Raw genomic sequence first — 15,965 nt, 5'->3', positions numbered from 1 at the left:
TGCAAATGATTTCAAATAGTGAAATTCATAAACCTTACAAATAAGCTAACCAGTTAAACTAAGTTCAGCTAGATTCAAGCACTCAAGGTCAGTTACAATGATATGTAAAAATTAATGGCTGTATACAAAGGCATTTTAGAAAATGACTGTAAACTTTTGCTAAACTTTAATTAAAACTCATTATACAATAAAATTTTATTTCCTAAAACAGCAAGTTACATACATTTTAGAACACAAATCTATTATCCTTTTAAAAGAATTATTTTCAACATGGCTCTTAAACTAGTATATTTTATTCAAAATTTTTCATTATATTTGAAATATTCCATGGAGATATATTTTCTAGGCCAGTCAATGAATTTTTTTTTAGGGTGACAATTTCATATTAGAAAGAGGAAGAATAAGTAAAAAAATAAAGTAGACAAATAATATTATAAAGACATAGATAAAGAATAGAAATTGTCCATTATTGTATATATGGAAACTTACATTCTCAAAAATAAGTTATTTCAATTCTAAGAATACAAACGAAGTAAAGAAAATTTAGTCACTTTTCCAAAAATTATACTAATAGGAAACAACTAAGTTGAAACCAAAAGCTACATTTCTAAAAACATATTTATCCATCCATACACATGCATACAGACATATATATGTATGTGTATGTACATATATTTATTTATTAACCTACATAAATCAGCTATTAAATATGAGATTACATGCTAGGCTTTATGGTAGCTATTAAAAGAAGAAAGGTTTTAGACAAAGCAAAATATTTCAGGAAAAGGATACCTTACTGTGATTTAGATATGAAGTTCAGCTTGGAATAATTGGGAACTGAGTATAATCATTGTGATAAGTACAAGCACCATGCTATATTTTCAAAGAACTAACTGGCTATGATAGAGGTACTTGTCCAAGAAGAAACAGGAATGTAGCAAGTTGGTCTAGCTACAGGGACACAAGTAAAATCAGATATGATAACGAAATTCTCTCAAGAGAAATATGCAAGCCATACTATCTAACCTGCCAACATCAGCTTATCTACGAAGATGCTCCTGGAAACAGAGCAGTGAAATACATAATTGGACAGTATCAAAGTTTAAACTGATACTTGCCATAAAGCCTCTATTCTTAATGCCATTCTTAGAGTGGCACTGAAGGTTTTCAAATATGATTACAAAATTTCAATTTGTGTTTTGCTGTTTATTCCCTATACTATTCTGAAACCCTGAGCCATCATTCTCAGAAGTAGCCCAACATTACTTACTGTTTTTGAATAATTATGTTTGATAAACTAGTATTAGAAAAATAATTGGTGGAGTTTTGAGAAATGGTGGGAATTTTCTTTTTAACAAATTGTCCCTGTAGGTGCATTAGTTATCACTTGCTTTCTTCAGAGTATTCCATGCAAAATATAGTCTTGAATAATACTATTTTCAACTCAACTTTGGAGATAAACCCTGTGAAGAGAGAGGCATTCATTTGCTAATTGTCCTGAGCATCATAATTCCCAAATCAAAAAGTAAATCTAAGATAATTTATTTAAGAAGTTCCTAGTATATGGTCTGTTTGGGTTCCCTTATATTTTGATGAAGAAGATAAAAAAAAAATAATTCTGAGATTGTAGTTACAGACTTTAGCAATTAGGGATGTACATTGTTTAACACTGAATTATGTGCAGTTTATGTGAAGTCTTCATAGGCCCTTATGTCTCCTACAACTTTCTGTAAAAATTGATACTTAACCAAATATATACAAAATATATACAAAAATCATTTTTTTAAAAAATTCTCTATCCTTCTTTGGTTTCTGGACCCTCTCCTTTAAAATTATTAATTAATTTTCTAATAATATTTTAAAGCTTATATACATTTATTTCAACAATGATATTAACCACCAAGCTTAAATATGCTGTGCCCTCTAATTTTTATAGGCATGAATCCTGCCCAAGGATTCCCACTGTTGGGCAGATCTGTTAATTGTACAGCTCCAAGCATGAAGGATTCATGTCAAAATATGTTATAGGAACAGGAGTAATCAGAATCTATGAATTTAAATTTTTTTAATTCCACTTTTTTTGGGGGGAGGGGGCGTGGCAAGGCAACCTTGGTTGACCTCACAGATTGCAAGGAACTTGTCAGCTTACAATCCCTTATTTTTTAATATTTATACACCTACAGCACCTGGTCTTCCTAGGTGGTTTCCCATCCAAGTACTAACCAAGTCCAACCCTACTTAGCTTCCGAGATCAGAGGGGATTGGGCTTGTTCCAGGTGGCATGGCTGTAGTTAATTCTGCTATTAAACTTACCTAGAATATACTGATTAGTACACTATTTATGTCATCTTAATTTGCATATTTCCAAGGGGAAGAAATGGCTTTTTTGTTAGGTTGACTTATGTGAATTGGGGTACTTTTGAAAGTGAAATTGCGTGCTATTCATTTTTACTGCTGGAACGAGTAGCATAAACAAGAGTTTTCCTGAGAAATCAAGAATGTGTGGTCCTTACATTTCAGATCAGTCAGATTTCCTGATTTATTCAAGCAGAAAAGGCATTTAAAGAAAGGAATCTGGGCAGCTCTCAAAATCTCTAGAAAAGACCATGTTGGCTATGTGTACAGAAACAAAAGTGGAACCATAATCAGAATTGATTGAAGTTGTGTCACAGCACTTGTCTGCTGAAGATGGTGCCGCCAGTACTTTGAGCAGTGTCAAACAGCTCACAGAAGCTCCACCCTCAGCTCTGGAGCAGAAGCCCACTGCTGCAACAGTGCTCCATGCTCCTCAATGCTGCCATTGCTACCCCGCTGGGGTCATTCTTCCATTCCTCTTCCCGTGTATTTCTAGATCTAATTTCGAAATTCAGACACATGAGCCTAATTGGCCAGGCCACGTCATAAAATCTTTCCTAGCCACCATGAGATTTGGGAAAATGAGTATCTATTCCTTTTATCTTTTATGATAGTGTATGTAGCTTATCTCTCAACAAGACTTAAAAGGTAGGAAATTGACCAGCATTAGGAATGAAGTAAGATTACCCCAAAAGCACAGTATACAGTATACAACAAAATATAATTTCCTAACTTTGATGCCAAACATCATGATATTTTCACTGCTTCAGGCAACTGTTCTTGTGAGATAATGCTTTTTCTCCACCTAATAGTTACCATAAATGTAAGAAATGTCAATTCCAACTGATTTGAAAATAACACTAAAAAATAACTTTAATAAATAACACTTAATATTTTTCCTTGAACCATTCAAAACTCCCTTTAGGATTTTTATTTTCATGATCTAGAAATCAAAATTAGTTTCTAGTACATAGTGCTTATGCAAAAATCTAAACAAGATGATGTTGACCTTTTTCATGAGCTGATTAGATACTAGCCATTTGCATGATGTGGTTTAATGGCCAATACAAAATGGCATCTCTCTCTGTTAAATGCATCTCTCTACCTGGCCTGCAAATAGTGCATGTGATCCTATCTTTTGAGATTTTTTCCTCTTGATCAAGACATTGCATATTCGCATCAAGAGTAAAACTGCAAATGGTGTCATTGTTCATCTTATAATTTTGTATTCTGTTGTCTTGCACACTGTAGGCATTGTATTATATAATACAGTGTATGAGTGTTTATGTAATGCTTGTGTGCACATGTGTGTGGTAAAGATGAATAAATAAATGATTTTAATATTTTTTTTCTTGAAAACTGATGAAACAGAATGAATATAATACATTTTTAAATGGTACATCATCTTGACATCATATGAGCACTCTCAAAGAGAGATAGTCAACTTTTGTCCTGAAATAAGTCCCAAGAAAGACACAGTAATATATATAATACAGATAATAACATAACTAGTGGCACGTTAGAGAGAGATAAAGAAAGAAGAAACTTTCACAAAAGAAAAAGGAAGAAGAAAGACAATTCAGCCTCTTGAAAATTTTGCCACAGCCCTGAAATGGCTAACATATGAACAAATCACATTTTTCTTTTTATATAATTTTAAAGTCCAGTCAATAACCTGAAGAGCTAATCTCACTGGGTCTTTACACTTTTATGATTTCTTAATCTTTTATATTGACAACTGTTAATTTCACAACCCACTTCCTTTTGCAAAAGCAGCAATTTGTTTCTATCATTAGCCTAATCACACCTTTATTTGTTGTCAACCAGATGCATGGTACTATACTAACACTTTACGAATACACAAAATGTAGGTTAGGAACTCATTTTCTAGAGAAAAAAAAGAGAATTTCATAAATGTATGCAGGAGATAATATGTTAAGTGCTCATAACGCATAGACAACATGAAGCCTAAAAGTCTACCTAAATAATGCATAGATTGTATCACTTTCCCAAATCTCAAGTTTGTGAATTAATCCTATCTAAACTTTCTAACTCTTGTATTCTGTTCCACTTAATTTATCACTAACTCCCACACTGCATTATTTTACTGTTGAAGTATACATGTCACGCCATATTATATGCCCAGTTAGGTGACATATTAAAAGATAAAATGATTTTATCATTGCTCTCAACAATGTTACAATCTAGTGAGGAATCAATGCTTCAAACAAATGACTTTTAAAAACACATTTAAAGTTATTATATTGAATACATTAAGATAAGAAGAAGTGAGAGGCATAAATGGCTCCATCTGAAAATGCTTCAAAGAAGTGGTTTTAAGCTAAAATAATATCTTAAACAGTGAAAAGGAATGAAGAAAGCAAACAATGTAGTCAAAAAATAATTAGAAATTGAAATGAATTTGCTCAAATAAATAGGTAAGCATTGACTTTACTTCAAAAGTATTGAGCTGAGTGGAAAATATTTTAAACTATAATAGTGTTGGTAAGGTTTTAGGGAAATGGCAGACCTTATCCACTGCAGGAAGAGTATAAATTGGCAAAAATTTTGAGTAGGCAATTTGTCAAATTTTTTCAAAAATCTTAATTGTTTTTTTTTTTACTCTGTGACCTGGCAATTCTACTTCTAGGAATTTGTTATAAGAAGATAAATAATTATGTTCACAGTGATTTATGTACAAGGTTGTTCTTTGCAGCATTATTTATGAGAGCAAAAAATTTAGCAAAAACTAAATATTCAACAATGTAGAATTAGTTCAACAGATTATTGTATGTCATACAAAAGAATTCAGCCTCTAATATAATATAGTAGATGGTTGATCAATAACTGAAATTTTCACAAATACGTGGTAAGTGCAAAAAGTATATTATAAAATACATATGTGTATATTTACACTAGTAATTTCTGGGTGTTGAAATTCCATGAATTTTAATTTTTTTGCTGTTGTTTGCAGTGTTTTTCAAAACCTATACAAGTAATATGTATTTCTTCATCTTAAAAATATAATACATACTTCGTAGGAAATAAACACAGAGCTCTTTTTCTGTGATATCTGCAAGGTCTTATTGGATATATTTTAAAAAGTAGAATGTTTGTAGTAGTATATACTTATGCACCAATTAATTTAATAGACAATTCTACAAATATATGTCCTTATTTCAATGTAGTACTGTACACTATAATATAGTATAGAATAGCATAGTATATACCTTAGTGTGGTCTACATTCGAGCCAAAATTTTGGTTGCCCAATTTATGTTCAATGAAAAAAGGAATATATTAGTATTTCCTTACATATAAATTTATATTTTTGATCAGTGTTTTCCCCAAAAAGTCCAAAATAATAATTCATATGAGCTTTATTAGACAAAAGAGACTTCATCAGAAAATCAGTTTCACTTTAAGATGGCCAAAACTATGACCCAAGGAAGTATAAATTTAAAGTGATATGAGCATAAGAAAATAATGCTTCAGGACACAAAGTAAAAATGTAAAAGTTTTTTGATATGTTTTCTTGGGTTTGCTGTTTATATGATGATAAATAATAGCTACATTTTGAAAAGCAATTTACTATAAAAATATTTTTTAAATATTTTATTGTTTTGACTTCAGAAGTCATGCAATGTGATAATTATCTTTGCACCCCATTCTGAGAATATTATTACTATCTACAAAAAAAATATGAATAGAGGGAAATCTTATATTCCAATTGCATTAGTTTATAGATATAATTGATTTATGTCCCCATCTCTTAGCTTACAATTGTCACAGAAGGAAGAATTCCAACAACCCCTTTATCCTGTGAAACCTAGGAATGAATAGGAGTAGCAGATAAAACTCAACTAGTGATTTCTATTCTTCAGTGGTTATTAGATTTAGTATGGGCTTCAAGCCCTATGGATTATGCAAATACACTAACAAAAATATCCTAAGTCCAAATGTGAGAGTAGAAAGAGGCAAGAGACAACAGGCCTTCTCCGAAATTATTTTTGAAGAGTTTTGGATTTGGAAAAAAAAGAACTTGAAGGGACCAAAAATATCTACAAACTCCAATGACTTAATTTACTAGTAAGGAAACTGACCTGGGGGAGCTTAACTAACATGGTAGTATTGCATATTTACAACAATTAGAGACAGAATTGAAAGTAAAAATTTAGCTCATGAGTTTCTAGCTTTGTTACCTTCAGCAAAGTCAACTGATATCATTTTATCTTGGTAAATCACTCAATATTCCTCAGTTTCAACTTCCACATCTATAAAATATGATTATATCAAATTTACTATACCAATCAATTATTAGTAGTTACCTCTATAATAAAAGAAAAATAGTGTGGATAAGGAAAGACTAAAGATGAATTTCCTATATATAATTTTCTATTTCTTAAATAAAAAAGTGTTATTTGTATTATTAAAAATTAAAAATACTTGTCAAAATTATTGTAAGGATTAAATAAACTGAAGAGTAAAATATATTAAATTAATTATTGTTCTATATTCTACTCTTTCATCCTAAATATGTTGCGCAAGTATGGAAACATCTGGAAATTTGATATCATTTGGGAAAAAAAGAGATAACAAATAACTCCTATTTAGTCTTAATGATTTTGTGATGTGTATATCACTTGAGAGATGAACCTGTTTGAGAAAAAAATAAGGAAATACAGACTTTTAATGGTACAATTGAAATCCTTCTGGCTACAGTCCAGAAATGAAACTATAGCCCTGAGCAAATACTATCTATTGTCGTTATCATCTGGAGTGTTCTTTATCTCAGGCTCCTGAGATCATCTGTTATGAGAGACAAAGCAATTAAAATAGTTCACTTGAGCTCAAGTACATCTAGTAGAACCCTTTTAAGAAGAATTCTTGCCTAAGAAATATTCCCCTAAGGCATTAGAAATGTTTAGATCACATACAAATTCCAGTATTTTAACATTTTCATTCAAAAAATTTACTATTATACATATTTCAAGAATTGGCCTATGGATGGTGGGTATGCTTTTCTGCACTCATTATTTCTCTGAAATATATTTATTATGAAAATAATTATTTTAAGAATTTTGCTAGCTCATTAATGAGGATACATTTTCAATATAATTATGTGTGTGTGTGTGTATTCTTTGCATGCAATTCTGTAGTAGTCATCTTCATATAGTAGTCTAACCTTTATTTTCTTCTGAGGTTTAGTTCCTCATCTGGGCACTGCCACACTCCTTTTCTTACAGTGCAGAGACAATAAACTTTTGAGAAGGGTAGAAGTGTGTGTGTGTGTGTGTGTGTGTGTGTGTGTGTGTGTGTGTGTGTGTGTTGGGGGAGGGGTGAATTGTAACATATCTAAATAGGAAAATACTGACTATAAATTTTCTAATATGACTGGTGCTTTGAGAGGAAAGAAGCAATCGGGGGAAAGAAAGTTTAACGGATGGGGGAGTAGAATGAAATTTGAATATCAATTGCTTGTTATTCACTTAAATCAACTTAAACATGTTCTTTGGGTCTCTTCACATAAAGTATTTATTCAGCAAGTTAAATAAACAAGTAACCAATTAAGTTTTAAGGTATGATTTTAGATGCTTACCATCAATATTTTTCTTCCTAAACAGCATTCTTTTTTTTTTTTTTTACCTCTTTTTCAAAGTTTTATCTCCTATCAATCACAGACACTGCACGAGACACACCTTCCTTTCTCAGGTTGGTTCTGGGGCCAAGAAGTTTCAGTCTTGAGTCCAATTACAAAGAAACAAAAATACCTTTTTCTTCAGTTTAACTTCTCCTTCACCTCTGCAGTTCTCAAATGCATAGCACATTTTTTTAGTGAAATAGTTTCAAATTGATTGAGCTCTTTTCCCTCTTTCTACATGTGATAATAGGTTAAACTAAATAAGAATAGAATTGTTTTAGAAGGGTAATATGTTGCCTATGAAAGGCCTCTCAAACTCTCTCTCACGCGCACACACACACACACACACACACACACACACACAACCAGATCCAGCAGGAGACTTTTTCCATGCCCTCCCTACTAAATTTCACCAGATGACAACAAAACATTTGATTATATGAAAATATTATATATAGATGTGAATCCCCCCACCCCCCAGAATTAGCTTCCGAATCAAGGAAAAAAATCTGCACACTTCCCTGAATTACCTCAACCCCAGGCCTTCCCCAATTTTTTTTTACTGCCCAGCCTTTCAAAATGCATGCATCCTTGAATATTTCATCTTTTAAGCAGATTATTAGCAAGCTTGTAACAGCTGTCCAATTTATGTAAAACCCAATTAAAAGGGAAACTGATGTAAACATAGGATCTCTGTTTCGACTGAAGAAAGGACCAAACAACAATTAAAAAAAAAAAGTCCTATACATTCCAAATCCTAAAATGATGTGCACAAGTTTTAGAATGTATTGAAAGAAAAAGTGTGGACTCATAAGAAAATTCAGAAAAACAGCCTTCCCAGAGGCAGCATTTTCACATTCTCCTCCCAGATGTTTGTAGAACTTCGTTTTTATAAGTTTCTTCTAAGTTTGAGGAACCTCTCAATTCTTTCTCTGGGAAAAACCTGAGCACTATTCTCCCTCAGCACCCATCCAGTGACCCATCCAGCATTAGAACCGAGAGCAAATGCCCGATACCTGCAGATAATGTTCGCCTCAAGCCTTAGAGACCAGAGATTGCATTTTCCCTCTCAAAATGCAACTGGTTATTTACTTGTATGCATTTTAAATTAGACTGAATGGACTTGGAAACGTGTGTGTGTGTGTGTGTGTGTGTGTGTGTGTGCGTGTGTGTGTGTGGTGTGCGTGCGCCGGTCTGCCCGTGGATTTTTAAGAGCATTCACGAATCATATTGGGGTTTTTCCCTGCCCCCTCCCTCCTTTTCCGGTTCTCAGAGAAATCTTTCGGTTCTGGAATCAAAGAAGCAGGCATGCATTGTGTTTTCACCCTGCAGACTTAAATAATACTCAAGAAATATCATCAGAGAAATCTAACTCTCGATGACCAAATTGACTGAAATTCTATACCAAGTTTTAAAAAGTATGTGCCTAAATTACATACCTTGCAACAAAAAAAATCCATACCCAATTATGCTATTGTATAAAATATATGATATGAATATAGGTTTCAAATAGCCATTTTCAACATGCCAAATAAAAATCGGTTTCAAAAACATCAAATACCATAAAACACATTGTACTGCAGAGACGGAAGCAATGCATTTAAAGCACGGATGAAAATGGCGTGCAGTATAATTACCTCAAATTGCTGTTCGCTTGACACCCTGACACTAATTTTATTCAAGCCACTGGGAAATAAATGTTTTAAAAGCACTCCTTTCCAAACGTTGGAGCTAGTGGCGACTATGAGGTCATTAAGGCAAGGAAAGGGTAAAGTTTCCAGCACGCAAAAAGAATTAAATAACCCATTTAAAATAAAAGCGTCTATGTGGATCGACAGCCTTTAATGCCCACATTTTTAACGCTTGCCCTGTACGTGAATTGATTTTTTTTTTCCTTCAGCATTCCCTCACCAGATGGATTTTTGCTACTGCAGATCAGCAGAGGGTGTCAGATCTTTCAGAGTGCACCAGGCTGGAACGAGCAGAGCTTCTTAGCAACTCTCTCTTTTCTCCCTCCCCATTCTCGCGCTCTCTCCCTCCCTCAGACAACTCGCCCCCCGCCCTCCGCCCCCTCCGTGTAATTCCGAAAGAGCAGAAGAAAGAGAACAAGAAAAGAGCTAGTAACTGAGATCCAGAGCTCAGGAAAAAAAGGGCTGAAGAGGACTGAAAGGGAGGAAAAGGAAGGATGGACAGCCACAAAACGCAGCGATTGCGGAAATTTTCCAGCGCCATTGGCTCGGCAGCGTGAATCCTTAGGTCGGGCGTGATTTCAGCACTGGGGGTATTGGACAGCACCTCGGGGGGACTTCTGGGCAACCCGCAGCCACCGCAGGAACTCCATCAGCCGCCTCAACAACAGAAGCTGACGAAAACCCTGCTTTGTATCAGAGAGGCAAGGTCAGTCCGACGCACAGCCATGCACAGGCAGTGCGCCTGTACTACGCTGCAAACCCTCTGCTTGTTTCTCTAACATGCACTTGCTTCTAATTACTAGCGTTGTTCCTTTCCTGATTAGTGAGGATCAATAGAGATTCTGTAAGGGTGTATTTCTAATTTACACGTATTTAACTTCTTCTTTTTTTTCTTTTTTCATTTTTTAAAGGGTTGAGGGGGAGTGGGATTATTTTTCTACTTTTTCGTCTTTTTTTCTTTTCATTTTATTTCTTCTTCTTCTTCTTCTTCTTCTTCTCTTCTCTCTCTCTCTCTCTCTCTCTCTCTCTCTCTCTCTCTCTCTCTCTCTCTTTGTTTCTTGCTTGCTTTGCACTACATGCCTGGATAGTTTGTGGATATAATTATTGACTGGCGCCTGGGTTGTTGCAGTGTGGGGGGGTTAGGGAGGAAGGAATCCACCCCCACCCCCCCAAACCCTTTTCTTCTCCTTCCCTGGGTTCGGACATTGGAGCACTAAATGAACTTGAATTGTGTCTGTGGCGAGCAGGATGGTCGCTGTTACTTTGTCATGAGATCGGGATGAATTGCTCGCTTTAAAAATGCTGCTTTGGATTCTGTTGCTGGAGACGTCTCTTTGTTTTGCCGCTGGAAACGTTACAGGGGACGTTTGCAAAGAGAAGATCTGTTCCTGCAATGAGATAGAAGGGGACCTACATGTAGACTGTGAAAAAAAAGGCTTTACAAGTCTGCAGCGCTTCACCGCCCCGACTTCCCAGTTTTACCATCTATTTCTGCATGGCAATTCCCTCACTCGACTTTTCCCTAATGAGTTTGCTAACTTTTATAATGCAGTTAGTTTGCACATGGAAAACAATGGCTTGCATGAAATTGTTCCTGGGGCTTTTCTGGGGCTGCAGCTGGTGAAAAGGCTGCACATCAACAACAACAAGATCAAATCTTTTCGAAAACAGACTTTCTTGGGGCTGGACGATCTGGAATACCTCCAGGCTGATTTTAATTTATTACGGGATATAGACCCAGGGGCCTTCCAGGACTTGAACAAGCTGGAGGTACTCATTTTAAATGACAATCTCATCAGCACCCTACCTGCTAACGTATTCCAGTATGTGCCCATCACCCACCTAGACCTCCGGGGGAACAGACTGAAAACGCTGCCCTATGAGGAGGTCTTAGAGCAAATCCCTGGCATTGCCGAGATTCTGCTAGAGGATAACCCCTGGGACTGCACCTGTGATCTGCTCTCCCTGAAAGAATGGCTCGAAAACATTCCCAAAAATGCCCTGATCGGCAGAGTGATCTGCGAAGCTCCCACCAGGCTGCAGGGGAAAGACCTTAATGAAACCACTGAACAGGACTTGTGTCCTTTGAAAAACAGAGTGGATTCTAGTCTCCCAGCGCCCCCTGCCCAAGAGGAGACCTTCGCTCCTGGCCCCCTGCCAACTCCTTTCAAGACAAATGCTCAAGAGGATCATGCCACCCCAGGGTCTGCTCCAAACGGTGGTACAAAGATCCCAGGCAACTGGCAGATCAAAATCAGACCCACGGCAGCAGTAGCGACCGGCAGTGCCAGAAACAAACTCCCAGTCAATGGCTTGCCCTGCCCTGGGGGCTGCAGCTGCGACCACATTCCAGGGTCAGGTTTAAAGATGAACTGCAACAACCGGAATGTGAGCAGCTTGGCTGATTTGAAGCCGAAACTATCCAATGTGCAGGAGCTTTTCTTGCGAGACAACAAGATCCATAGCATCCGAAAATCGCACTTTGTGGATTACAAGAATCTCATTCTGTTGGATCTGGGCAACAATAACATCGCCACCGTAGAAAATAACACTTTTAAGAACCTTTTGGACCTCAGGTGGCTGTATATGGATAGCAACTATCTGGACACGTTGTCCCGGGAGAAATTTGCCGGCCTGCAAAACCTCGAGTACCTGAACGTGGAGTACAACGCGATCCAGCTCATCCTTCCAGGCACCTTCAATGCTATGCCTAAACTGAGGATCCTCATTCTCAACAACAACTTGCTGAGGTCCCTACCTGTGGACGTGTTTGCTGGGGTTTCGCTCTCTAAGCTCAGTTTACACAACAACTACTTCATGTACCTCCCGGTGGCAGGAGTGCTGGACCAGTTAACTTCCATCATCCAGATAGACCTGCACGGAAACCCTTGGGAGTGCTCCTGCACCATTGTGCCTTTCAAGCAATGGGCAGAACGCCTAGGTTCCGAAGTGTTGATGAGCGACCTCAAGTGTGAGACTCCGGTGAACTTCTTCAGGAAGGATTTTATGCTCCTCTCCAATGACGAGATCTGCCCCCAGCTGTATGCGAGGATCTCGCCCACGTTAACTTCACACAGTAAAAACAGCACTGGGTTGGCGGAGACTGGGACGCACTCCAATTCTTACCTAGACACCAGCAGGGTGTCCATCTCCGTGTTGGTCCCGGGACTGCTGCTGGTGTTTGTCACCTCTGCCTTCACTGTGGTGGGCATGCTCGTGTTTATCCTGAGGAACCGAAAGCGGTCTAAGAGAAGGGACGCCAACTCCTCGGCGTCCGAAATTAATTCCCTACAGACAGTCTGTGACTCTTCCTACTGGCACAATGGGCCTTACAACGCAGATGGGGCTCACAGAGTGTATGATTGTGGCTCCCACTCGCTCTCAGACTAAGACTCCAGCCCTGGTAGAGCAGGGGTGGGAAGGCGATACCCCGCTCCCCGGCCAGCATCCCAGGGGGCAGAGAGACCCTCATCTAAGTCCAGCGCGCCCCAAGTCTTGATGAACATAAATAAATAAACTCGTTCAACTGAGAGGGCCTGACCCCTTAGCTCCCTTCTGGAAACAAAGAGCAGACTGTTGCTGGGAGAGCGCTGCCAAATCGCTCTTTGCTGCGAGCTCCTTTTGACAAAGCCCAGCAGGGGCCCTGCTTGAAGAACTGACAGTGCCCTTGCCTTCTGCGGAGGAGCTGGTGGGGAAGGCTGCCGTGATCCTATACATATATATACATATATCCGCATCTATATAGAGAGATAGATATCTATTTTTCCCCTGTGGATTAGCCCCGCGAGGAGGCGGGGCGTGATGGCTCCCTGTTGGCTACGCAGGGATGGGCAGTTGCACGAAGGCATGAATGTATTGTAAATAAATAACTTTGACTTCCGAGAAAAAAAAAAGTGCTGCATGGCTCGCATGGAATCCACGTACTCCAGGGACGCTGCCCTCCCCGGCGACTGGAGAAGGCATCACGTTCACAGCACCCATCCTCTTACCTGATAAGTCCCATCGTATCAAACTTTCTATAAACAAAACACAGTATAATCAGAAAGTGCCATTTCGCCATTATTTGTGATCGGTAGGCAGTTCAGAGCGTACGTTTACTGTGAAAAAAAAAAAATGTAAAGGTTTTATTTAAGACATTTGCATGGCTAGTCATCAGTCCATTTTATGAGTTTAAAATGTATTTTGTTGAGAGACATTTTTATGGGTTGTTTTGGGTTTGTTTTTTTATTTTGATGGTGATGGGTTTTAGTTTTGTTTGTTCGTTTGTTTGTTTTGGAGGGGGAATATTTTTCTATACATATCCAATAATGCCTTCCATCTGAATGTAAAATACGTACCCATGATTTCTATTATAATATCAGTGTAATTATTTAAAAAAAAAAAAGAAAAGATTTTGAGGCAGTTAAGCATGACCAATTAATGTCACTCTAGTGCTTAGGCTGCGATCCTATGGTAGCAATTCTGTGCTGGTGTAAATCTTACTTATAAAGTAGGAAAAAGAACGGAGGAAGCACGTGAAACTTACTAATTCTATTCGAGGATTTTATAATGGCATATTTTTTCAGTATTAAAGTGAAAATGTTTTCAACTCTGGGTCCTTACATTTTTCCAACTTCATATTTGCAACTGGTAAATTGGATTTGCGGTGGAAGGGAAGGGGGAGGGATAGTTGCGGGTAGATCCTTCTAGAGCTACTTTAAGACTCTTAATCTAATCCTCTTACTTAGCTTTTTACCTTTTATGTAGCTTCCCTCCCCCTCCAACCTCGCCCGGACTTTTCCAGCTTTTCCTATGGATAAAGTAAGGTCTTCCCCCAACAGCGCCACGCCCCTTCCTTTTTTTTTCCTCCTTATGCGGCAGTGACTCCTTTATTAATACTGAAAATTCCTCCTGCTGCTTCTGCTGTTGCACACACTGCAGATATATTAAGGATGTTAGTAGAAATTTGATTTAATTGACTCTGCCTAGATCGGTCTCATTAAACAGAGTGGGGATTTCATTGGTCAGCACTCTTCGATGAAAGACAGCCCTAATGAGTGGCATTTGAGATGCTGCTCCCTTTTGAATTCGACATCTGCTGAAAATGGTAAAACTAATTAAAGCCCACCCACCCTCCCCACCCTAGCAACTGCATATTGAAATTTGTTAAAACACTCATCTTTATGGAAATCAATCATTATCCTAAAGAAATGTTTTTCTCTCATCATTCAGATTTCTGGTTGTGGTCCAGTAATTAACAAGAAAGGCATTGAACTCTTTAAATTTTATAAGCCCATGTAACTTTGGCCTCGATCATACTCCTCTGGGATTTCTAAGCTGTATATTTTATCAGCAGTTAAGGGACAAAAAGCAAACAAAAGTACACATATTGATGGGGTCTGCATTCCACCTCATATCCACCCTTGAGATGTATGTTAAAAAACTGCAGACCACAGATTAAGATAAAAAAATTATAGGATTGTAAATCAGCTAATGAAAGCCCCCAGAGCAGTTGTAAGAAGATTCGCCTTTTAGAACTAATATTCTAAATAGAAGTATCTTCCCAGAACAGTGATGTCCTGGAGTATGTATTATTTATTTTAACGCTTTTTAAATAAAATCTTTATTATAAACCATGACTATTCCGAAGGCCATTCATCATTTTCTCTCTTGATTCTTTTGTTTGTGGACTACATTTCATAGTGGCAAAAAATTGTAATCTACAAATATTACGGGTTGTTTTTTAATTAATTTATTTTTCATATGAAGGCCTTAATTCTTTTTATGGGAGGTACAACTGATCTCCTGGTAAACAACTGACAGATTTATTTGTAATAGAAAAGCTGAGGAAGGAGAAGAGTCATATATTCACCAATATTATGATGTTAAGAAGAAAAAAAAGATTGTAGATGTTCTAAGTCTCTGGTGCAAAGTAATACTTAAAAGATACATACTGGCATATGATAGTAATTTTTAAAACTGATACATGATTAATCTAAGTCAAGAAACTAGAAATTCTTGTAGAAGGTGTACACTGGATCAAGAACTTTTCTTCATACTAATTAAAAGGAAATTACAATATAGAAGACAAGATTAAAGGGATAAAATTATTTTTAAAATATTAGCTCCAATGGTTTTGAGTGGTCATATGTATGAGTCATATGCTAAATGGTTTACATTATTAATTTAACCTTCATAACCTCAGAATAATGCAATAAGATATTGCTATTTCCATTATGCCAATGTGAAAAATGGGATTAAGAAGAGTAAGTGGTAACTGAATTCATTCAGTAGGGCTGG

The 15,965-nt window shown here is 36.9% G+C and overlaps 1 protein-coding gene and 1 pseudogene across 1 annotated transcript; one reads left to right on the top strand and one right to left on the bottom strand.

The window, feature by feature from the left end:
• Nucleotides 1-2,174: 2,174 nt before the first annotated feature.
• Nucleotides 2,175-2,293, bottom strand: LOC112481436 (annotated as a pseudogene).
• Nucleotides 2,294-10,019: 7,726 nt separating this feature from the next.
• Nucleotides 10,020-15,304, top strand: SLITRK1 (SLIT and NTRK like family member 1). Its single transcript, XM_006913805.1, has 2 exons — nt 10,020-10,392; nt 10,934-15,304. Exon 2 carries the CDS (start codon nt 10,986-10,988, stop codon nt 13,074-13,076), a length of 2,091 nt encoding a protein of 696 aa, XP_006913867.1. The 5' UTR covers nt 10,020-10,392; nt 10,934-10,985; the 3' UTR covers nt 13,077-15,304.
• The last annotated feature ends 661 nt before the right edge of the window (nt 15,305-15,965 follow it).

Source organism: Pteropus alecto, unplaced genomic scaffold, assembly GCF_000325575.1.
Source record: "Pteropus alecto unplaced genomic scaffold, ASM32557v1 scaffold72, whole genome shotgun sequence".
NCBI lineage: Eukaryota > Metazoa > Chordata > Mammalia > Chiroptera > Pteropodidae > Pteropus > Pteropus alecto.
The sequence above is the reverse complement of the archived record's forward strand: the minus strand, read 5'-3'. Positions and strand labels throughout refer to the sequence as shown.